Source organism: Dama dama, chromosome 10 (assembly GCF_033118175.1).
Source record: "Dama dama isolate Ldn47 chromosome 10, ASM3311817v1, whole genome shotgun sequence".
Classification (NCBI taxonomy): domain Eukaryota; kingdom Metazoa; phylum Chordata; class Mammalia; order Artiodactyla; family Cervidae; genus Dama; species Dama dama.
Window position 1 is genome coordinate 3,117,135 of NC_083690.1, and position 22,600 is coordinate 3,139,734.

The following is a 22,600-nucleotide window of genomic DNA, read 5'->3' on the forward strand; positions in this document are numbered from 1 at the left end:
GCGGGCCATGGCGAGGGCAGGGCCCGGGAGGGCCGGGGGCGCCCGCCGGGGCCGGGAACAGCGGCGGCCCCCGACGTGGGAGATCTCAGACTCGGACGCCGAGGGTCCGGCTAGCGCGGAGACCCCCGCGACGACTCGGGACCCGGTGGGAGAGCGCAGGCCGGCGGCCGAGGCGCTGCGGTGGCTGCGGCCCTGGCAGGCGGTGCGTCGCCTGGCGGTGCTCGTGGACCCAGGTGCGGGGAGCCGCCTGGGTGGGAGCCCGGCCTTGGGGGACCCGGTTGGACGGACTCCGCCCTGCGCCCTGGGAGCCGGCCGGGGGTCAGTGCTGGCAGCGCGCTGTCCGGGCGGTGAGTGTCCGGTGTCCGCGCGGGGGAGGGAGCAGTGACCGCCGGACTCCTTGCGCCCCGTCCCAGCCGTCCTGGAAGACGCGGGTGCCGACACCTTGATGGAGGCCCTGCACGCCCTGGGCTGTGAGCCCCGCGTGGAGCCGCAGCGCCCGGCACGGAGCCTCCGCTGGAGCCGAGCGAGCCCAGACCCTTGCCCGCGCGGTGTGAGTGTCCCGGGGGTGGGGGCCGAGTGCAGCCCTGGGTTGGGTGTTTAACGTAGCAGAGATGCTCTGAGAGGCACGTTTCCCAAAGCAGCGAACTGAGAATGGGGGGGGCGCGGAGCGGGCGGTTAAAGGCTGGGACCCAGAGCCTGAAGGAAGGGCCGCGCTGAGGGACCGGCCCTCCCAGCCTGTCCAGGCTGTGGCCGCAGGCGTAGCCGCCTGGCCCTCTGGCTCGGTGTTAGTAGAAGTCGGGATGCTGGGCTGGTGGAGAGCAGCCCGGGGAGAACCTATGTGAGCCCCGGGACTCCTGGGGGCCCGGACTGTGGCCCGGGGTGGGCAGCAGCACCCCCCATGTCCCCCAGGTGCCCCCTGAGGTGTGGGCTGAGGATGAGCCCCACGTGCTGCTGCTGCTGGAGCCTGAAGAGTTTGTGCGCGGAGTGGTCCAGCTGACCCAGGTGCGGCGGAGGAGTGGGAGGAGAGCCTTGTCGGCAGATGGCAGGGCTGGGTGCTCTGCCTTGGGCGTCAGGGCTGAACTGGGGGAAACTGCTGGGCTTTTGGGCTGGCAGCAGATGGGAGCCACAGCTGCTTCTAGACCGCAGAAGCCACGATGAGGCAGGTTCTCTTGAGTCCTGAGTCAGAAGTTAGGTGGTCAACTGCGGGTGGGGGCCTGGGGACCAGGGCCCCAGGCTGGCTGTACAGTCGGCCTTGTGACACCCCACAACCCAGCCCCCCTGGCACGAGGAGAAATAGGGATTGCTCTCTCAGCTGACGTTTGCACCAGAGTATGTTTAGGCCGGACCATCTGCCAGGCTCTGGGTCTCAGGGTTCACAGTTCATCAAGCACCTGCTCTGTGCCAGGCAGAGGTGGGCCAGGGATGGGGAGGGGGCTTCATTCCAAGTCTTCTAGGTGCCTGGGATGTACCTGGGGACTTTCGTAGACCTCCCTGTGGGAAGCACAGGGCTGGTTTTCTGAGAGAGCAGGCCGGGCGGAGGAGTCCACCCCGCCCCCTCCCAGCACCGAGGGGTCCTTCTTGGAAGGACTTTGCTTGCTTCCTGCAAGCTGGCGCTGGCCGGTGGGCCCCGCCTGCCACAGCCCTGAGGAACAGGTGAGCCTCCTTGGCATGCAGGTATGTGGCCCGACCTGTTCTGTGCCCTGGGTCACACCTGAGAGCCCTGCCTGCCTCCACCTGGCTGTCATCGGTCTGGACGCTTACCTGTGGTACTGGTCACCCTGACACCCTTGGCCCGCCTCACTGGGACGGGAGGGTTCAGGGGGAAGGCAGGGTGGCTCTGGGGGCTGGCTTCACAGCTGACCCCCTCCCCTGGGTGGCTCGGGGGGAGGGAAGAGGGTCAGGGAGGGTGAGGGGCCAGAGGGACTGTCCGTCTGCCCAGGTCTCAGCAGCCCAGAGCCCAGGAGACGCGGCAGCCAGGGCGTCCAGCGGTCACTCGCACCAATGGGGCGGTCGGCTGGCCTGAGGTGGAGGAGGTGAGACGGTGAGGTGGGCCTGGGACCTGGTCCTGGGCTGCTGTCCAGGGCGTGTCGGGGGCCGGTGTGGCCCATGGGGGCATGTGTTGTTGGGGAACCCCATGCCCCACACCACGGTCACTCCCACCTAGGCCCTGGTGCACCTGCAGCTCTGGGCGAACGTGGACGTGCTGCTGGTGGCCTCCTGGCAGGAGCTGAGCCAGCACGTGTGTGCCTTCACCAAGGCCCTCGCCCAGCGCCCCTTCAAGTGCGTGACCCTCTCCCTTCTGGGAGCTGCGGGGGGGGGGGGGGGGGGGGGGGCGTGTCCGAGGAGTCCCAGGCTCTGCTGAGCAGGGGGTGGGGTGCTCGGCAGAGGTGAGGAGCCTCTAGCGCCTCCCTGCACCCCCCCCCCCCCCACCAGGCAGGCCCAGGAGTCTGGGGCCTTCCCCTTCTGCACTTCTGGGCGCTGGGCGGCAGGCGAGCGAGTGGCCAGAGACGGCGCAGGGCTGCGGGGAGCCTGGTGGAGGCAGGTCAGGCAGTTCAACCGCGTCAGCCCAGCCGTGGCTGACACTGTTGTCAGTGCCTTCCCATCCCCCCGCCTGCTGCAGCAGGTGGGTGCCCGCCCTCACCCAAACCCCGGGAACGGAGGCCGGCTCCCCAAGGCCTGCCACTCACCCCTGCGCCCGCCCTAGGCGTACATGGCCTGTGGCACGGAGCAGGAGCGCCTGGCCCTGCTGGCTGACCTCCCGGTGAAGACGGGCAAGGGTGTGCTGCCCCGCAGGGTGGGGCCCGACCTCTCCCGCCGCATCTGCCTCTTCCTGACCACGACCGACCCCGACCTCCTGCTGGACCTGGGTTCCTGACCACGCCCGTGGGGCCACACAGGGGCCCCCCCCACCTGTGGCAGGAGTGATCATGGCCGCCCAGGGGACCTGCGGGAAACCACGGGGGGTGGTGCGCCCCGCACCTGGGGCTCTCGGGGCTCTTGGTCGAGTCTGACCCCGAGCTGGGAGATGAGGGGGCAGCAGAGAGAAATCTTGCATAACTGGGAGAAGAGGAAATTCTTTGCTCGCCGGTGGAAGGTCTCGAGACGGTGGGGGGGCGGGGCTCACGTGCCCTGGACCTGTGCGCGCTGGCCGAGGGCTGGCACCAGCAGGACTGGCTGTGGGGGCCTCGGGTCCCACAGGGGAAACTCCCATCACTGGGAGGCTGGGGTGGGGGAATCTTCATTTTTGAGACAAGGTTTAGAGGGATGAGAAAGAACCAGGCCACCTCTCCCAGGATACCACGAGGGCCCAAGAGGAGACAAGCACGAACACCTATGAGCCCCAGGCCTCACTTTGACCCCCTTCATTCTATAGGCAGGTGGACATCAGACTTAGTTTATTATGGTCGCTTTCAGCCTCAGACAGGAGGAACAGAGCTGACGACATGCAAAGCAAGTTAAGAAAAACCTGAGGCCGGTGGTGGCAGGGAGAGCCGACCTCAAGGAGCGTCCTCCTTGCAGGCAGCGAACCACAGCCCCCCAGCCCCTCCCCTGCCAGCCCCCCAGGCCTGAGCCCATATGCGCTGGGGCGGCGGCTGCTCTCATGCCCAGCACCGGAGCACACAGGCTGGGTCTCGGGGTCATAGGGCTGATAGCCCCGAGCCCCTGCAGTGAGGCCCGTCCTATCCTCAGGCAGCAGAGGGGCAGCGGGACAGACCTCAGCTCGGTCCTCCCCTCGGCGGCCCTGGGGCAGTCCACAGGCGGGGCGAGGACCGCGCTGTCCCAGCCCCGGGGGTCTCGATCAGGGAGCAGGCTAGGTCCTTCGGCAGCGCTTCCGCTGGCAGTGCCGGGGCTCAGGGCCGCTGGCCGCGGGCGAAGGCGCAGGAGGCTGGCGACTCATGCTGAGGACCCAGCCCAGCTTGTGGTGCAGCACCTGCTTGAGGCCGGGCGGCAGGGGCAGGCCCTCGAGCGTGTCCCCGGAGCCAGGCCGCAGCTGGCGCAGGCGGTAGCAGCACAGGTACTGCAGGGACGTGACGCTGGCGCACGAGCGGATCACCTTCATGCTGCTCTTGGCCGCCGTGGAGCACACCATCGGGTAGAACCTCTTGTTCTGCAGCTGTGTGGCCGCCACGCCTGGGGGAGGGGGGAAGCCTCAGGGCTCTCAGCACCCCCAGGGCTCGGACCCCGCTCCCGGCAGCCGCGGTAGGTCTCGCCCTCACCTATGCACTTCCTGTTCTTGAAAAAGGTCAGCGTCCCGTGCCAGGTGTCCAGGTGCACGCCGATGATGGAGCCCTGGCCGAACCTCGAGGAGAAACTCGTCTTGTCGCCCTTGTGGTGGAGGAGGCCTGGGGGCAGCAGGGTTGGGGTGAGACCTGCAGCCCAGGGGGCGCCAGCCCTGCCCACCTGGGCCCCACGAACCTGTGTAGGAGAGGCCCCAGCTGTCCTCGTCCCGGCCGAGCAGGCTGCAGAATGTGTGGTGGTACTTGTCCAGGTCCACATCTGACGTCCCGATGCCCACCATCTGGGAACAGGGGGCTGGGCAGAGGGGGCAGGCGACCGAGGTGCCTGGTAGCACCCCCGCCTCCCGGCCCTGCCGGCCACTCACCATGTCGGTGCCGTAGACGGGTGACGTCATCTTGATCTCCCAGAAGTGCTGGCCCTCCCCCAGCTCCTTGGTGCCCCGGATGGCTGCCGTGCCGCAGCTGTACTCCATGTGGAAGCTGACCTTCCGGTTGTCACAGCTCAGCAGGGTGGCCGAGGACTTGTTCAGGTCATCCCAGACCCAGTCGAAATCTGCAAGAGTGAAACGCCCAGCTGAGCCCCAGCCTGCCCGGAGGCCACCTGCCCGCCTGCCGCAGCCCCGCACTCACACTCGTCCTCCTCGCCGCAGCGGCAGTCCCGGCCCCGGTGGGCAGTGTGCAGGCTGCCGCAGAAGGCCTCGCTCTGGCTGTCACAGTCGCAGAACGACTCTCCAGTCACCGGCACGGCGCTGGGGATTGATGACGGCAGGGACGTGCACTCGGGGTCGGAGTCTGAGTCGCTGTGCTGGGGGACATGGGAGATGTTCCCACCCGGCCTGCCGGCACTGGCCCAACCGCCCTCCTTCCACCTGCCCCACCACAGGTCCCTGGGTCAACAGCCAGACGTCCCGAGGAAGGGACCTGGGGCTTGGCCTCCAGAGGACTGCCCCAGGGCACAGCCAGCTGCTGCAACCACAGACAGCTCTTCCGGCCTCCTCGAAGGCCAACGACGAGGAGGTTTCCTGGGAATGGAGTCAAGAGCCCTGGAGGTCCAGCAGCTCATCAGCCCCCTGGCAGGGCTGCACGCTCAGCCATCCTCAAGGCCCAGAGCTCCTAGGTCACAGATACACAGGGGAGCCCATGGCAAAGCCCACCACTGACCTAAGGAAGGCAGCTTGGTCTCCCCGGAGCAGCAGCTGGGCTCCTGGGGCCCGACTGCCATTGCAGAGCCTACACACCCGGCCCAGACTGCGGCTCCCCCGTCTGCCCAGGGCAGCTCAGCCCCTGACACATGGCCCTGCTGAGGGAGCCCTGCGGTCACAGGCCCTCTGCACGGGGGCTCAGTCCTCATGGGACAGACTCCAAGCCTTAGGGGCCAGATCTCAGCCCAGCACCAGACGCCAAGGCTGAACTGGCCAGGTTCTGGAGACCAGCTGACCAGACCCTCCTGAAAACCAGTGAGGGTGCCTCCAGGCACCCACCTGGGCTCTGGACCCCGGCCAGCCAGCGAAGGCCCAGAGCACAGACTGTTTCCGTGTGCCTGTGCTGAGCTCTCCCGGCTTGGCCTGGGCTCCTGGTTGGGCTCAGGCCTCCACCCTCACTCTCTTGACCTCTGGGTGCCCCTCTGGCCCGAAATGCCCTTTGCACAGCCGTCCAGCGGACCTGTTCAGATCTGAGATCCTGCTGCCCTGACAGCAAAGCCCACAGACTTACCCTCAGATAGCATCAGCGCCCCCACCCAGCCCCCTGTCCTGCCCACCCTTGTCCCCTTGGGGTGGGGCAGGGTCTGTTTGCCCCTGGATCTCTCTCGGATACCAGTTCAAAAAGGCTCTGCCAGGCCCGTGCTCTGCGTCCTCTTCCTTCCTGTCGGCTCCCTGCTCACCTGCCTCCTGCCCCCAGGATGGAGTCCCTGCTCCATCACACTCAGCCCTGAGCACCACAAAGGAGGGAAGCAACACAGAAGCTGGGCAGGGAGCGAGGAGGTCGAGCCCGTCGGAGATGGGTAACCATGGAGAGGCTGAGGGCCCCCAGCACCTAGCTCTTGAGGAACAGGCAGGCCCCCTGCTGCGGGAGGAGACACCCCTCCCTGAGCCAGGGCGCAGACCTGAGCACCGCTGGCCCTGGAGTTCCCATGCTTGGCATCCAGCATGTAACCCCCTGCACGGAGGGCAGAACCCGCTTCTCCGCAAGCTACACAGAGAGCTCAGGGCTGCAGGGGCAGTGATGGGTGCGTGCCGCCTTCAGGGCTGCTGGACGACCCAACTGCAAGTGTGTGTCAGACACTGCGCCTCCAGCCCCTGGACGCCTCCCGCATCCCACAGCAATGAGCCAGCGAGGCAGGCGCAGGCAGAAAAAACTGCCCAAGCCACGTGGTCAGTGGGAGCTGGAGGCGGGACAGGAATGCAGGCTGGGGCCTCTCGCTGGCCTGGGCAGGGAGCTAAGGGAGGCCCGGGAAGGGGGCCCAGGATACCACCAGCTCCAATTCCCCCCCAAAGTCTGGTGGTTCCAGGGGCTCAGCTGCCCTCATGCTGGAGGTGGGGGGGGGGGAGAGATATCTGTCCCCGCCAGACACCTGGCTGAGCCAGGGCACCAAGGCCAGGTGAGGGTAACAGACCAGAGTCAAGTCAGAGATCCCCAAGAACAGTGGAGGAGACTCAGGGCAGAGCCGAAGCCCAGCTCTGCCCTGAGAGGTTCAGGATCCTGACTGTGAGGCTCCCCATGGCAGATACAGAGTGCACCCAGCCCCACCACAGGGTCAGGGTGACAAGGCTCCGAGAGCAAAGCCCCAGGCCCCTCAGGAACCTGCCCGGCAGACAGACAGCTGAGCCGCCCTCCTCAAGGCCTCCGTGATCCTGGGCCTCGCAGAGCTCAGGGTCCTGAGCACAGGAAGGCACAGGAATACTGGTCTTTAAGAATCAAAGTTCTTTTTTTCAGGTGCATATACACAAATATAGAGCACAGGCTTCAACAGAGGAAATGTCCAAAAAGTTGCACTTGGAGATAACAATAACCACCCTTGTAATCGGCCGAGTAGATGGAATGGAGACATTTTTGTTAAGTCAACTGACCAAAGTACCCACTGACACCCACTACAGAGAAACGTATCTGCCTTGAGGTCCCACCACACAAGGCCACGTGTGTCCTTAACCGGCATGAAGTGCTTGGGAGAGTGGAAAGAGCACACACAGCAACTGGTCCAGCAGAGGTGACCCCATCCTCTGCCCCCCGGGCCATCTTTCCCTTTCCATCTCAGTTCAGGCAATGCCTGCCCCCGGGGGTCTCCTCACTTTTGTCCGGCCATGCCCACCTCACCCACTGGAACCTACCTGCCCATCAGAGTCGTAGCCCCAGTTGGCAGTCCCTGCCAGAGCGACAGCCCGGGCATCTGCATCCCGGCGGGCTGCGCTCAAGACAAAATGCCACGCTCTGCTGCTCCGCGGGCGCCTGGCCATGGTGGAAAGGAGCTGGAAGAAACCACAGGGTCAGAGCAGAGAAAGACGCAGCACACCAGTTGGTCCCACAGCCTGTGCCAGCCCACCCAGGTCTGGAACTCTCTTCACAAGCTGGTACCTCGCTCCAGGATCCAAGCACCTTGATGAAACAGGTAGAGAGCATGGAACACCACCCAGATACCCATGACTCTCAAAGGCCCCTCTCTGAGCTTGGCCTCAGGAACCCAAGTGTCCTGCTTACCCGTCCCTTGGGCATCTCAAGCCTTGCCTGCCCTTCCTCCGGTGTCCAGTTTGACAAATGGCATCTCCATCCTCCCAGTTCCTCATGCCAGACACACAGCAGTCATCCCAACACCTCCTCCCACCACGGCCCTCCACGCCCCACACCACCTCCAACGGTGGGTGTCCTGAACCTTCTGCCGCCACCTCGCCTCTCCCACCCCCGCAAGACTCCTCCGCTCCGGCTCCGCCCACTTCATTCACTACAACCCAGCTTTTTCGAAACATAAATCTTAAGAAATTTTGAATTAGCGAGTTATAAACTTCTCAGGGCTTACCATTGTTCTCCGGATAAAATGTAAAATCCTACCAAGCCCATCAAGTTCCGCCCTGTTCCGGCTGCTGGTCCTTTCCAGCCCTTTGCCCAGAACGCTTTCCCCTCCCGTCTTTGGCTCTCAACTTCCAAGCCCGACTTACAGTTACAAGTCGATCTCTGGGATCTTGTACTGAAATTCCCTAGGAGGGCCGGGACTGTCCCCGGCCACGATCCCGAGGGGCGGCAGGGGACGCGCGTAGGCACAGCTTTTGAGGGATGGGAGCCCGTCTGAAGACTCGGGTTCGCTACTGGAACCGGCCACGGCGGGCCCGGCCTAAGCCCCGCCCGCCACCGCCACGGCAACAGTAGGCGCCAGGCCGTGCACGGGGGATGCACGGTCCCGAGACGACCCCGCTGCAGCAGGGGTCGCTTCCCCGTCGGGCATCGCACTGTCTAAGGGTCAGCGGGGTCGCGGGGTTCCTCCCACCCGCCGCCCCGCCCGGCCTGCGGCGCAGAGCCTCCGCCCGCCTCTTCTGGCCCCGCCGCCGCCGCCGCCGCCGCCGCCGCCGCCGGAACAAAGGCGCACCGCCCGCAGCTCCGCGAGGCCAACGGGTGCAGTGGGGTCCCGACCCAGGCTGGGCAGCAAGGCCCGGAAGACCCGGGGAGGAGCGGCCGAGGCCCGCTGCTCACCTGCAGCCGCTCTGCGCTGCCGCGCTCAGCCGGGCCAGCCGCGACCTACTTTCCGCTCCGGAGCAAGACGTAAACAATCCCCGCCCCGCGGTCCGCCCCCCGCGCCGCATTGGCTCCGCAGTGCACTCGACTTCAGCGTTCGGAAGAGGGGCGGGCCCCGCGGCACAAGCCTCTTGCTGAGAGGCTGCTGGCCCTGTCAATCCTAGATCGACGTCCTCATTGGCCACATCTGAAGCGGTCGGAGACAAGTCCCGCGAGCCTATTGGACCGGGGGCGGGCAAACGAAGCGGTCCCATGCTGGGGCGTTGACACGGAAGTGGGTCCCTGTCCTGTACGCCGTCTGCGACGGAACCTGCGTGCACCCTTTGGGCAATCTGATTGGCTAAGGGTAGCGCGAGTGGGCCTATCAAGGGGAGCCAGGGCGGGTTCGCGTTGCCCATTGGTCCGAAGGCGCTTCACTCAGATTGGACGGAGGCGGGCTGCGAGGAGGACGCGGGGCGAGTTGGGGCAGGATGGAAGCTGTTGCAGGTGAGTGTGCCTGACCGCTGGGCGTCGCGGGTCGGCGGGCGCCGAGGCGAGAGGGATGGGGCAGACCCGCAGGTGCTAGTCGTGGCTCCGGGTTTCAGCACACCGTCTTATGTGCGGTATAAAGTTCTCAGAGGTGCGCGCACGTGTCATTACGGCGCTTAGAAGGAGGTCTTACTTGAATAAGGCGCTCTAAGAGAAACCGGAACGTCATATTCTGTTTTTTGTAGAAGTTCTATTTTGACTTTCTAAGCCTTTTTTTTTTTTTTTTTTAATGAAATCTGCTTTGGACCCAATGTATACATTGGGCACAGCCGGATTCGCACAGATTAGCTACATTATTTTCTAAAAGACTTCGGGTATGATATCTTGAGCACAAAGCGTTTACAACGCTGGATTCGTCCATCAGATTTTAAACTTAAGACTGGAGAGAAAAATCAGAAGAAGCTTGTTATGATGAGGGTACACTTGCTACAAGGTGAGGGGGATGGTTTCTAGATTGATGATGGATGCTTTTTTTAACGAAGAGACAAATGCACACAGAAATTCGAGAAGCCTCACAGGCTATGCAGTAAACGTCCCTGTGCTCAGAGGCAGCTCCTGTTATCAGTTGCTTGTATCCTATTGGAGAGATTCTTTATATACAAAGATTCCGGTACTTGTCCAGTGTATCAGATAATCTTGATTTGGTTGGACTTAAGGCTTGATTGATTGGTCTTCTCATCGAAATGTGGGATCCCTCACTTCCCTCCGTGGGGGAGACACTGCTTTCCTTTGCCCCTTCCAGGGCAGCCTCTCCCATGTAGTAGTATGTATTTGATTTGTCATCGTTTGTAAGCCTTTGAGTTTACTTCTGAGGGAAAGTTGTGGTTGGCTCCTGAGAACTGTGGTCTGGGAAGTTGGCGGCTCCTTCCAGTTACTTGATGGGAGCCGCAATATCCTGTTTGAGGCTTAGGCAGATGAAGCTCCCCAGTCCCACCAGTGAGGAGAGCAAGGCATCACTCTTAGAGGTTGGCACTGCAGCGCTGGCATGGAGGGCATGGAGGTGTCAGGACCCGCATCTGCCTTGTTCTTTCCCAAGTTTCTGCCCGAGTGCCCATCTGCCCACCAAAGAAAGGTGAAATTGATTTCCAACTACTGTTTCTAAAAGATACTTTTATTTATTTATAGGTTGTGCTGGGGTCTTCATTGCTGCATGGGCTTTTCTCTAGTTGTGGCGAGCGGTGACTTCTCTTGTTGCGAAGCACAGGTTCTGGGGCTTGTGGGCTTCGGGAGTTGTGTTTCCCGGGCCCCAGAGCACAGGCTTAGTAGTTGTGGCCCACAAGCTTAGCTGCTCTGTAGCATGTGGGATCTTCCCACAGCAGGGATCAAACCCATGTCTCCTGCATTGGCAGGAGGATTCTTCACCACTGAGCCACCAGGGAAGCTCCCCCCACTACTTTCTGATATTAAAGCAGTTTAAGTAAGAGCCTTTTAAGTCATCACAGAAGTGGCCTGAGGCATGGTGGCCGTGTTGTCGGCAGTGATCCGTGGCTGGGGGATGGTGGCCTTTCCTCGTCACCATACAGGATCTCTAGAAGGAGACCCAGGACAGGCACTGCACTGCCTTACAACTGTGGAGAAGCCAGGCCAGGTGCACCCTGAGTTCCTTCCAGGGACCCTTTGGTGGCAGCGGCCTTTGCACCTGCCCATGAGAGATGGGTCAGGAGGGAGACAGTGTTCGCTCACCTCGCGCTGAGCCCTTCCTGCAAAGCCGGGGTGCAGGGAGGCTGCTGGAGCAAGCAGCTTGCTGCAGGCCAGGCGGGACTCTCTTTGGTGAGGTCCTCAGGGCACTTTGCAGGGGCTGAGGGTTGTTTGTACACAGATGGCGCCCGTGTGGGGTGGCAGGGGTGGGAGTGGTGAGTGTGTTCATGGTGGCATTTCAGGCTCACTGGGAGAAACAGGAGCTGGGGCAGAGCCTGCCTGGGGGTACCCAGGGTTTCTTAAGGCGTAACCGTGAGCCATCCGAGTGACCTAACTTCTGCCCCCTCACACAGTGTGGGTGCCTCCTCAAGCTGTGGGCTCCCTCCTGAGCAGGAGGCTGGGGCTGCCAGGAGTTCCGCTTCTGCCCCCAGAGGAGGGCGCTGCCCGCCTGCGGTCAGACCTAGAGGTGCTGGCACAGGGGCTGGCAGCACTTTGGTCTCCACCCTCATCCCTTGGAGCCAGCTGGGAGGCTTTGGCTGGAATTGGCCTTGTGCATGCAAGGTGTGCATGCACTCACGTGTGCACACTGCAGAGCGGAGGGTTTGCAGCATTTTTAGCCGCAGCAGCCCTGCTCCAGACCGAGCGGGGGCGGCCGTCTCTGAGGACGCAGTGGGTTGGGTCTGGGGTCTGCTGGAATCCCTCTCGCGTGGCTGCATTTGCTTGTGTCAGGACCTGGGTGTAGGACGTGCGTGATGGCCGCGGTAAGTGGGCAGCAGAGGGCGGCTGGCACGGAGGAGACACCCAGCCCTTCTCCCTTCTGTCTTTCCAACCAGAGCCTGGAAACCTGGCCGGCGTCCGGTACATCGTCCTCGTCCTCTCGGGAAAGGGGGGCGTCGGGAAGAGCACCATCTCCACAGAGCTGGCGCTGGCCCTGCGCCACGCGGGCAAGAAGGTGAGCGCCTCCTGTCTCCTTGCGAGCCCTACTCTCCTGGGTGGTCATGCAGGGCAGCGCCCGGCTGGAGCGCCTCTCATGAGTCGCGTGGACGCCCCCAGCAGGTGGGGATCCTGGACGTGGACCTGTGCGGCCCCAGCATCCCCCGCATGCTCCGAGTGCAGGGCAGGGCGGTGCACCAGGGCGACAGTGGCTGGGTGCCCGTCTTCGTGGACCGGGAGCAGAGCATCTCCCTCATGTCTGTGGGCTTCCTGCTGGAGCAGCCAGACGAGGCTTTGGTGTGGAGAGGCCCCAGGAAGAACGGTAATGCCGCGCTGAGCTGCCGGCGCCCCACCCGCCCCACCACCTCGGGCGCCGGGGGAAAGGCTGGCGCCCACCTCTTCACTTCTAAGACGCTCCCCCGCACCCCGACCCATCAAGCCTGCGAGTACGCAGACAGCGGGCCTGGGGAGCAAGAGTGTGAGCCGCAGCCATGAGGCCTTCAGCTGCCTGGTCCTCCCCAGAGGTCTGATGCCTCTGCCCCAGTAGACAGGGTTCGGCTCCCTCCGAAGGCCAGCATGGGGCTGCCAGGTGTGGGAGCAAGTCTGGGGCAGGGGCTGCTCCCAGGCCATGCCCGCCTGGCATTCCCCGCAGGCCGCCTCTCTGGGGCACAGACATCCGCCCCTGGAGGGTCCCCACTCCAGCCATCGAAGCTAGGGCCCGAGCTGAAGTCCTGGGGGGCTGGGGAAGGGTCTCTCCCCTGGCGCGCAGTGGCACACACAGCTCTCCAAATGCCAGTGGGCCCAGGACCCAAAGGTCGCCCCGCCCTGGGGCCAAGAGGGGGTGTGGGCCTGGTGAGACCCTGCCTGCCTGCTCGCTACACCCAACCCCGAGCCTCCCTGGGTCTCCACAGCACTGATAAAGCAGTTTGTGTCCGACGTGGCCTGGGGGCAGCTGGACTACCTGGTTGTGGACACGCCCCCAGGGACCTCTGATGAGCACATGGCCGTGGTGGACGCCCTGCGCCCCTACAGTCCCCTGGGGGCCCTCGTGGTCACCACGCCCCAGGTACTGTTCCCGCAGGGCACCCTCACCCCGGGGCAGACGCCCTGCCCTCCTCGCCCATCTTGGCTGTTTCTGGGGTACCCACCTGCCGCCCCCGCCCCTTTCCGGCCTCCAGGCGGTGTCCGTGGGGGACGTGAGGCGGGAGCTGACCTTCTGCAGGAAGGTGGGGCTGCGGGTGATCGGGCTCGTGGAGAACATGAGCGGCTTTGTCTGTCCCCACTGCTCGGTGAGTCCTGGGAGGTCGCGGGTGTGGGTGGCCGGCCACCCCCGCCCCCCGCGGGCAGAGAGGAAGCAGGTGGACCCTGTGTCTCTGTGTCCCAGGAGTGCACCAACGTCTTCTCCAAGGGAGGCGGCGAGGAGCTGGCAAGACACGCCGGCGTCCCCTTCCTGGGTAAGTGGGCCGGGGCTGCCCCAGGGCCCTGCCCTCTGGGGAGAGGCGAGAGGGGGCTTCCTCCCACCCCGCCGTCCCCCTGCCCTGCGGGAGCTGTGAGCCGCAGGAGCCTGTGTTTTCTTCTGCAGGAGCACCCAGGAGGCAGTGGGGCCTGCTGGGCGTCCTGGGGAGGTTCAGCCCGGGAGCCAGTCCTGCCGGGCCTCGGCAGTGCTGCTCGCGGGCTCCTGGGCTGAGGGGGTGGACAGGGCCTCCCAGCCTGGCCCTCACTGCTCACTCTCCCTGCCCCCGCCCCCAGGCTCGGTGCCTCTGGACCCCGAGCTAACGCGGAGCCTGGAGGACGGCCGGGACTTCATCCAGGACTTCCCCGACAGCCCCGCGTTCCCTGCGCTCTCCTCCATCGCCCAGAAGATTCTCAGCGAGACGCCCGTGGGGCTCTCCTGACCAAGGCAGGCTGAGCGCTCCTGTGCGCTGTGGGGCTGGAGGTCTGGGGTGGGGACCTGGCCAGGCCCCGTGTGCCCCTCTCCCCGCTGGGCCCGTCTGGGACGTTTCCGGAGCTTCAGTGGCATCTTGGCTGAGCCGCTGACAGTGAGTGGCTCTGCCCGGTCACCCGGGCATGGCGTGGGGTCCCCGTGCCGTGGCCTGCCCTCCTTGCTGGCAGAGCTCGGTACCCCCGTGGCCCAGACAGATGGCTGCTCCCGACAGCCGAGTCTCCATGTTGTTCACAGAGCTGGTGCGTCTGGGAGCTTGTCTGGCCTGCTGGCCCGCAAGCCCAGTGAAGGAGGTGACACCCACTAAGGTGTCAAACTTGTAACTCAGAGGAGCCCGCAATAAATGTATCCCACCGCTGTGTTTACACATCTGACCTTTCTAGAGCGTTCCGCCCCGGCCCCGCCTCCTGGCCAGGTGTCACTGTGTCCTGTGCAGTGTTCTCCCCCCCCCCCGCCCCGAGTCGCAGGAACTGGCCAGCAGTCCTGCTGTCGACAGGCCCCTGGAGCCTCAGGTGAGGCTCATGTGGAGTATCGGGTGACTTGGGGTGTGTGAGTGGCCAGGCTTGGCCTAGCAACAGCCGAGGGCCCGCCCCGGGCCGGGGGCAGGGCTGACAGGAGAGGCGAGTGTGGAGCGGAGCCCCGGGCCTCTCCCCTGCGTGGGTCCCGGGGAGCCTGGGGTGCATCCTGGGCAGCCCGCCTGCCGCTCTCCCCGGGAAGAGCCTGGGTGCTCGGCCGGGGGTGCATGCAGGCCTGGGCCCCACTTCTTGGGGGGTGACAGTGATGAGTGCACCCCGGGGGCCTTCCTTTGGGGGTGGGGGGTATGGCTGGGAGCACAGGGACCCAGAGAGGGAGGGTCACACCCCCTCCGGCCCCCGCTTCCCAGGACCAAGCTGCTCTGAGGACCCTGGCGAGGGGCTGACGCGCGAGGCTCCCAGAGGACACGAGTGAGGGCCCGCCGCTCCCGGGGGGCTCCTGGGGACTCACAGACGAAAAGGGGGCCTGGGCGCAGGGCGGGCCATGGGGCTGCGGCAGGCAGAGGGGCCCTGGCTAGCACCCCCCACCCGCACTGAGCTGCACCCCTGCCCGCACACACGGCCCCGTTTATTCGGTTACTTTCATTGACGACAGCTGGGGAGGCCGTGTCCCCGACCCTCACGGTCAGGCCCTCAGGGAGCAGGCTGGGCCCCACAGGTCCTGAACTGTGTCCCCCCGGGGCTGCAAGGGCCCGTCGGGACGCCGGGGCAGCCTCGGGTCAGCAGTGGGCAAAGTGGGCCTCGCCGACGTCGCGCAGGTCGAGGCCTGCCAGGCCGGGCGGGCTGGCGCAGGTGATGTTGTTGTAGGTGAGCACGGGTGGCTGGCGGTCATCATCGCCCTCGGCCAGGGCCTGCACGAAGCGGGGCACGGAGGCCGGCTGCTGCAGGGCGAAGGCCCACAGGGCGCCCAGCGCGCAGCCGCAGTCCCAGGGGTTGCCCTCGAGCCACAGGCGCTCCAGGCCAGGGGGCTGCGGCACGAAGGTCCTCAGCGAGTTGTTCTGGAGGCTGAGGAAGCGCAGGTGGCTGAGCGGTGCGAGCACGGCCGTGGGCAGCATCTCCAGGTGGTTGTGCGAGATGTCCAGCCAGAAGGTGCGCTTCAGGGGCCCCAGGGCGTCCACTGGCAGTGCTGACAGCCGGTTGCGGGCGAGGAGGAGGTACTCCAGGCGGCCGAGGTCCTGGAAGAGCCGGCCTGGCAGGTGTGTGAGCTGGTTGGCCGTGAGGTCCAGCTCGAGCAGCTCGGCCAGGCCCCCCAGGCTGCGCTCGTCCACGTCTGCGATGCTGTTGCCCTTGAGGAAGAGCCGGCGCAGCCCTGAGAGGCCCGCGAAGGCGAGCGGGCCCAGGCGGGCCAGGCAGCCGCCCTCCAGGTGCAGGCTGTGGAGCTTGGCCAGGCCCTGGAAGGCCTGCTCTGGGAGGTCGCGCAGACAGTTGCCGGAGAGGTTGAGCACGGCCAGGTTGAGCAGGCCCAGGAAGCCGCCGGGCCGGAGCTCCTGCAGCTGGTTGTTGTTGAGGGCCAGCACCTCCAGCTGGCCCAGGCCCGTGAAGGCTTCTTCGGGCAGCTGCCGCAGGCGGTTGTGGCCAAGCTGCAGCTCCTCCAGGAAGTGCAGGTCCTTGAAGGTGCGGGGCCGCAGGCTGGCGAGCGCGTTGTGTGAGAGGCGCAGGACGCGCAGGCCCAGCAGCCCCGGGAAGCTGTCCTCCAGGAGGCCGCCCACGCGGTTGTGCGAGAGGTCTAGCCAGCGCAGCGCCTTCATGCCCAGGAAGGCGCCCGGGGCCACAGCGGCCACGAGGTTGTGGTCCAGGTAGAGCTTCTGGAGCTTGGGCAGCTTGATGAAGACGTTAGCCTTGACGCTGCGCAGGGCATTCCGGCTCAGGTCCAGCTCTCGCAGCTCGCCCAGGCCGCAGAAGAGCGCGGGCTGCAGGTAGGCCAGCTTGTTGCCTGCCAGCACCAGCTCCCGCAGGCCGGCCAAGCCCTGGAATGCAGTGTCGGGCAGCACGGCCAGGCTGTTCCAGCCCAGGTTGAGGTCCCAGAGGTGCGCCAGGCCCCGGAAGAGACCCTCATCCAGGCGGCTGAGCAGGTTGTTGCTGAGACCGAGCGAGGCCAGGCCAGGCGTGTGCAGGAAGGTGTGGGCTGCCAGCGCGCGCAGCCGGTTGTGCTCCAGGTGCAGGTGGCACAGGCCACGCAGGCCCAGCAGTGCCTGCGGCTCCAGGCTGGCCAGCCCGCTGCCCTGCAGGTTGAGGAAGCCCAGGCCCGAGAGGTTGCGGAAGGCGGCCGCGGGGATAGAGGAGAAGTTGTTCCCGTCCAGCCAGAGCGCCTTGGTGCCGGGTGGGAGGCCCCCAGGCAGCCGCGTGAGGTTCCGGGAGCTGCAGAAGACGTTGAGCTCGTCCGTGTGGTCGTCATGGCCGCAGGAGCAGACGGCTGGGCACTGTGGGCCCTCAGGGTCTGCTGGTGCCGTGGGCTCCACTCCTTCCAGGCCGCAGGGGCCCAGCGCTGCCCAGGAGACCAGCAGCACCACCAGGGCCAGGCCTCCTGCGGGGAGAGGGGCTTGGGGAGGAGGCCCGGGATGGGGACTCAGGTTGGAGCAAGACATGGGACCTTCCAGGCCTCAGCTGCACCCCGGGACCACGACACGCACCCGTTAAGAGAAGGCCTTGCTAACCAGAGTGGAAGGTGTGGGCAAGCGACACGGGCCCCCCCGTCAGTAGGTAGGACCAGGATGGCCTCTAGGGTGAGACCGGCTGCTCTTTCCACTGTGCAGGACCAGAGGGAACTGGGGACCGAGGACCTGGCCACTAGGCCGTGTGTCGGCCTCATCCCCAAGGTGGACACTCGAGCCAGCCTGGAGAAAGGCGTGAGTGACAGAACCTTCTGGAGGAGGCCTGGGTGGGCAAGCGCTTGCTGCCCTAAGGTCCTGGACAGTAAGCTGGATGCCCACTGCCCCCATCGGACCCCTGATCAGGGGTGCCCCCCTCCCTGGTGTGTGTGGCACGTACCAGGGACTGAGCCCAGCGCCAGCGTGGGGAGAGGAGAGGGCCAGCCTCGACCACCAGAGACTGGTTCTATCACTGGACAAAGGATGCCAGGCTTCCCCACAAGGCCCCCCAGAAGTTCCATTGGGCACTGGGCTTGTCCCCCACAGTGGGCCGCTCCCTGCCCTGAGTGCTCCGGGTCTCAGGGTGGGCATGGCAGCTGGGGTGGGCAAGGCTCCGCAAGGGGACCAGGTGGCCATGGCCTGGCATCCGAGCAATTGGGGGGGCCTGGGCGGGGCCCCGGGGTGCTGTGGGGCCCTGCGTCCCCTGCGCCCCTACCTGGGGCGGGAGAGGAGGTGGGCTGAAGTCACAGTGACTCTCCAGGGCCGGACCCCCCGGATGAGTGGCCACGCTTCCCCCGTGGGCTCCCAGAGTGAAGCCCTCCCAGGGGCAGCCCCTACCCTGGTAGGCCGGGGGCACCGGCTGGTCACCCCCGGGCAAGTGGTGGGGACACGGGAGCCTCACCTCTCCTTGGGGCCATCCCTCGTGCTGAGTGGGAGCGGGGCGTCTGCTGGGCCGCTGCTCCTACCCTCTGGATTTCCCCTCCGCGGGGCAGCCAGCACCCGTGTCACCGGCCAGCCCAGCTGCTGGCCCCGGCGCCGTTAACCCCCTCCTGCCGGGTGCCAGCAGCAGCTCTGAGAGCGGGGCGGGGGGCAGGTGGCACAGGGGCCAGGCTGGGGGCGGCGTCTGCCTGCCGCGCCCCCAGGGGCAGCTCTGAGACCCGCGGGCCCATCCCCCATCATCATGGCTCCCCCCCCTACCCGTCCCCCTGCAGGGCTGGCCACAGAGCTGGGGCTGCAGGCAGTGCTGGGCGGGGGTCTCCCTTGGAGCAGCCTGTGAGGCGCTAGTGTTCAGCGGCCCCCTGCTTGGTGGTGGGGGCCCTTCGGGGGCTCCTGGGGGCTGCCTGCCCAGCCGATGGTCGTGTGGGAGTTAAGCTGGGCCTGCCCGTCAGCCGAATGCTGACCACGCCCCGCCTGTTCCTCCCCCCTTGGGTGGGGTCCTCAGTCAGCTCCCAGGCCCGGCCCAGCCTCCGCTTCTCCCGTGAACTCAGGGTCAGCTGCTGTCTGGCTGTGCCCTACCCCCAGCCTCTTCTAGGAATGCTTGGCCGGGTGCTCTGTTTGCTTTCCCGGCCCTGTTCTCTAGGGAGGAGAGTTGGGGGCGGCCTGGCCTCAGGGACCAGATCCCAGGGCCATGAGACCAGCCCCCGCAGCAGCGGGCCCCATCCTGCCCTCTGGGGCGCCCGCAGGCTGCGGGGGTGGGGGGGGCCCAGTGTCCGGCCTGAGGTCAGCCCCAGGTCAGTCGTGGGAGGCCGCTCCAGTGGGTGGCCCTGGCCTCGCTCCTCCAGACTCAGCCGCGTCCCCAGGCTGGCCTCCAGCCGCCCCTCCCCTTCACCAGGACCCTGCCCGTGGCTGCTGCGCCCGCCCACCCCTTCCTCTGCTCTGCCTGGGGTGGAGGGCTTGTGTCAGCAGGGCTTGAAAAAGGTGGAAGCACTCGTGGGTAAGGCTAGGCTTGTGGAGGCCTCCCGGTGAGCCTGAGGAGGGGGGCTGGGGGTGAGGCAGGAGCCACTGGGCCCAGAGATCCTCTGCCTCGTGGCCCCTCCCCCGCTCATGCCATGACTCAGGGACTGGATTTGTCTTCCTCCATTTATCGAGCTTTGATTTTTTTCCAGGTCATCTCTCAGCTTCTCTTCTGAGAAATTATAGATCTGCAGGGAGAAAGTCCACACCCAGAAGTTTACAGGGCAAACACGCATTTACACAGTAGAAAGTGCGGACTCAGCAGGAGTCGGGCCCCGGGGCCTCTGCACCAAAAAGCTCCCAGCCCGGCAAGCGGCCAGCGCCTGTCCCCTGACACCTACAGGGCTGGGGTGGGACTTCCTGTAAATCCCTGGGGAGCGCGTGTGTGGCGGGGAACCCGTCAGGGCTGCGGCAGCCGGGCTAGCCCTCTGTAAGCCTTGCCCAAGCCCTGCAGCAGCGCTGGTGGTCAGCCCGCTGAGTTGGGAGAAGACCTGTCCTGGCCGCCCGGGTGGCCTGTCCTGACCCAGGATGACTGCTGCCCTGGTCTCTTTCCACTTGACCCCGCGGGCCCCCTGCGGAGTCTGGTTTCTGGTCTTCATGGACATGGTGCCACATTGCAGACCCCTCCCTGCTTCCTGCTGTGGGGCTGCGACCCTGAGGGGCCTGTGAGCGTTTCTGTGTCCTGAGTGGACCTGCTGGGACCAGGGTGTGTCGTCCTGGCAGGTAGCACACACCCCTCCTGGGGCCCGGGGGCCTGGGGGGCCTCAACAGCACCCCACCCTGTCTACTCTCAGCCCGAAGGCGGTGGACAGGGGCCGTCACTGTCTTTCCTTCCTTCAATCGCCAGTGACGGCAGGCAACACTTCAGAAACTCATTGCCCAGCGGGCTGTCGTCTCCTGTAAAGCATGTGTTTCAGTCTCTTGCTGATTTATTTGGGTGCTGTCAGTGTGACTTTTTTTTTTTAATTGTGTTCCGGATGCAAGCCCCTTGTCAGGTGTGTGTGGCCAGTGGTCCTATCTTCGGCACCGTGGTCTGCCTCTCCATTCTCTTCATTGTGATTCTGGTGAGAGTTCTTAATTTTAATGTGGCCTCATAAGATGCTCCTTAAATGGAAAAACTGCGGGGAGAAAAGCTTTTTAATCTAGGCTGATGCATGTATCAAGCTCCTCGCGGTGTCAGGCCCCGTTCCGCCCGTGGACTTGAGTGTATTCTCAAAAGACCTGGTGGACCCATCCCTGTCTTTTCTCTGAGGTAGTCTCAGGGCGTCCCCTCGCTCTTGCTTCCTAAGAGTGAGCTGGCGTTTGAGCTTCATTCTCCCTGGTGGCTTACAGCCGCCTCCCCACGTTTGGAGCGGTAGCTTTCCCTTCCTCCTCCCTCTCAGGCACCAGCTTGCCATGGTCAGGGTCCAAGTAGTTGGGCCCTTTCTGGGCTGCCCCTGAACTCTGGAGGCAGAGCAGACCCTTCTCCGTCTGCAGGGGCTTCCGGCCTCTTCCTTGTCCACGGGGGGCACAGCCTGTCATGTGTCCATGACAACCGCCTGTCCGGTTTTGACCTGTGTTGCATTTTGAGTCTTCCCTTCCAGTGTGGACATGGCACAATTAGGCCTTCTTCAGTTTCTCTCCCTGGTATTTGTGTAGATTTCTGTGTGATCTCTCATATATTTAAAAAAAATGTTTTTTAAATGGTTGATTTTAAATGGTTTTTAATGGTTGGTTTTATGGATGGTTGTTACTTTTGATACTGTTATTGTTACCCTTTTTCCTCCATTTCATTTTGTCTAGGCTGAAATGTTTTTCTAGGAGTATGCTGGGATAATGTAATAAAGTATCAACTGTGATGCCTTTACCCAAGTTTTTGTTTCCTAAAACAGCTTTACTGATAACACAATTCTCACACCATAAAATCCACCCGTCAACACACCGCACACCTCAGTGATTCTCAGCAAGTGTGTACTGCGGTGCAGGCGCACGCACGGGTGGTTTTGGAACGTTACCGGGCAGCAGGCGCCCTTTGCCTCCCCCCTTGCTCACTGAGCATCCTCTCAGGGCTCATCCACAAAGCGTGCATCGGCGCTTCATTCCTCGTTGTGACTGGGTAATGTCAGTTTACCCGTACCTCAGATGATTGATGTCTGGTTGGTTTCTCTGGGGTTACTATGGATAACGTTGCCGTGAGCGTTTGTGTGGACATAGGTTTCACTCCTGTTGGGTAGATTCTTACCAGTGGAGTTACTGGTTCACATAGTATTTATGTTTTTAAAAAATGTTTTCCAAAACAACTGTAATTCTACAGACTGTGAGAGTCCGGTCCCACATCCTCACCGCTATTTGGTACAGTCGGCTTTGTTCTGTTTTGGTTTTGAGCCCTTCTGTGTTTCTCTGACGATTGATACAGGGCACCTTTTCATGTGTTTATTGGCATTTTTATATCTTCTTTGGCACAGTGTCTATTCAAGACTTTCATCCATTTTTTAACTGTCTCCTTACTGAGTTGTTACACTGAACATTATAGATATGACTTTATTTTATGGATTGTCAAGGATAGCATTTGCAGATATTTTTCTGTTTGTGGCTTGCTGCTCTTTTTTGCTGTTGTCTTTTGAAATAAGAGTTTATTTTAATTAAGTCCAGTGTATCAGTTTTTTTCTTTCATGGCTTATGATTTTGATGTGGTGTCTAACCTCTTTGCCTAACCCAAGATCACAAAAATCTTTTAATTAAGAAATATAGAATCTATTTATATTTTCTTTCTCTTAGCAGTTTTTTTTTTTTTTTTTTTTTGTAGTTTGCAGTATATAAATCTTGTACTACTTTTGATAATTTCTAAGTACTTTATGAGTTTTGATGCTATATGAATGGAGCTGTTTTTTGGTTCTTAAAATATACATATATATATACACATATATACATGTGTGTAATATATATGTATTTGGCTGTGGCAGGTCTTAGCTGTAGTGTGTGAGATCTTTAGTTGTGACATGCAGGATCTTTAATTGCAGCATGTGGAATCTATTTCCTTGACCACGGATCAGACCTGGGCCCCCTGAATTGGGAGTGTGGCGTCTTAGCCCCTGGACCACCAGGGAAGTCCCTGAGTGGAGTTCTTTTAATTTCATTTTCAGACTGCCTTCAGTATGTACAAATACAGCAGGTTTCTCTTGTTGATCGTGTATCCCAGGACCTTACTAATTAGTCCCAGATGTGTGTGTGTGGCTGGATCCCTAGGATAAGCCATTGCTCAGTCGTGTCCAACTCTTTGCAACCTCATGCGCTATATAGACTATTGCAGGCCAGAATACTGGAGTGGGTAGCCATTCCCTTCTCCAGGGGATCTTCCCAACCCAGGGACTGAACCCAGGTCTCCCGCAGTGCAGGCGGGTTCTCTACCAGCTGAGCGACCAGGGAAGCCGTAAGTAACGTCACACCATCTGTGAGTAAGGACACTCTCCCCTTCTCCTTCCCCGTGTGTGCCGCCTTCTGTGGCAAGAGCAGAGATCCTTGCTGTGTTCCTGACTTCAGCGAATAGCA

At 63.1% G+C, this 22,600-nt stretch overlaps 4 protein-coding genes across 8 annotated transcripts; 2 read left to right on the forward strand and 2 right to left on the reverse strand.

Annotated features, from left to right (window-relative positions):
• The first annotated feature begins 6 nt into the window (after positions 1–6).
• EME2 (essential meiotic structure-specific endonuclease subunit 2) lies at positions 7–3,388 on the forward strand. 2 transcript variants are annotated; one of them, XM_061152522.1, is made up of 8 exons: positions 7–233; positions 414–550; positions 910–1,002; positions 1,675–1,766; positions 1,940–2,033; positions 2,165–2,280; positions 2,434–2,623; positions 2,705–3,388. In XM_061152522.1, the coding sequence occupies exons 1-8, from the start codon at positions 8–10 to the stop codon at positions 2,873–2,875; spliced, it is 1,119 nt and encodes a 372-aa protein (XP_061008505.1). In that variant the 5' UTR covers position 7; the 3' UTR covers positions 2,876–3,388. The 2 variants fall into 2 exon arrangements, with proteins under 2 accessions (XP_061008505.1, XP_061008506.1); XM_061152523.1 differs by having other exon boundaries at positions 2,183–2,280.
• On the reverse strand, positions 3,381–9,054 carry SPSB3 (splA/ryanodine receptor domain and SOCS box containing 3). The gene is made up of 7 exons (XM_061152524.1): positions 8,916–9,054; positions 7,565–7,702; positions 4,869–5,043; positions 4,604–4,791; positions 4,417–4,519; positions 4,218–4,343; positions 3,381–4,131 (listed from the first exon to the last, which is right to left on the reverse strand). Exons 2-7 carry the CDS (start codon positions 7,688–7,690, stop codon positions 3,812–3,814), a joined length of 1,038 nt encoding a protein of 345 aa, XP_061008507.1. The 5' UTR covers positions 7,691–7,702; positions 8,916–9,054; the 3' UTR covers positions 3,381–3,811.
• Positions 9,055–9,367: 313 nt separating this feature from the next.
• On the forward strand, positions 9,368–14,365 carry NUBP2 (NUBP iron-sulfur cluster assembly factor 2, cytosolic). Of its 3 annotated transcripts, none has more exons than XM_061152528.1 (7): positions 9,368–9,443; positions 11,957–12,075; positions 12,177–12,378; positions 12,968–13,122; positions 13,235–13,345; positions 13,441–13,510; positions 13,806–14,365. In XM_061152528.1, the coding sequence occupies exons 1-7, from the start codon at positions 9,428–9,430 to the stop codon at positions 13,949–13,951; spliced, it is 819 nt and encodes a 272-aa protein (XP_061008511.1). In that variant the 5' UTR covers positions 9,368–9,427; the 3' UTR covers positions 13,952–14,365. The 3 variants fall into 3 exon arrangements, with proteins under 3 accessions (XP_061008511.1, XP_061008512.1, XP_061008513.1); XM_061152529.1 differs by having other exon boundaries at positions 12,180–12,378; XM_061152530.1 differs by lacking the exon at positions 12,968–13,122.
• Positions 14,366–15,060: 695 nt separating this feature from the next.
• Positions 15,061–18,460, reverse strand: IGFALS (insulin like growth factor binding protein acid labile subunit). Of its 2 annotated transcripts, none has more exons than XM_061152527.1 (2): positions 18,021–18,460; positions 15,061–17,055 (listed from the first exon to the last, which is right to left on the reverse strand). In XM_061152527.1, the coding sequence occupies exons 1-2, from the start codon at positions 18,034–18,036 to the stop codon at positions 15,251–15,253; spliced, it is 1,821 nt and encodes a 606-aa protein (XP_061008510.1). In that variant the 5' UTR covers positions 18,037–18,460; the 3' UTR covers positions 15,061–15,250. The 2 variants fall into 2 exon arrangements, with proteins under 2 accessions (XP_061008510.1, XP_061008508.1); XM_061152525.1 differs by having other exon boundaries at positions 15,065–17,070; positions 18,021–18,458.
• Positions 18,461–22,600: the final 4,140 nt, after the last annotated feature.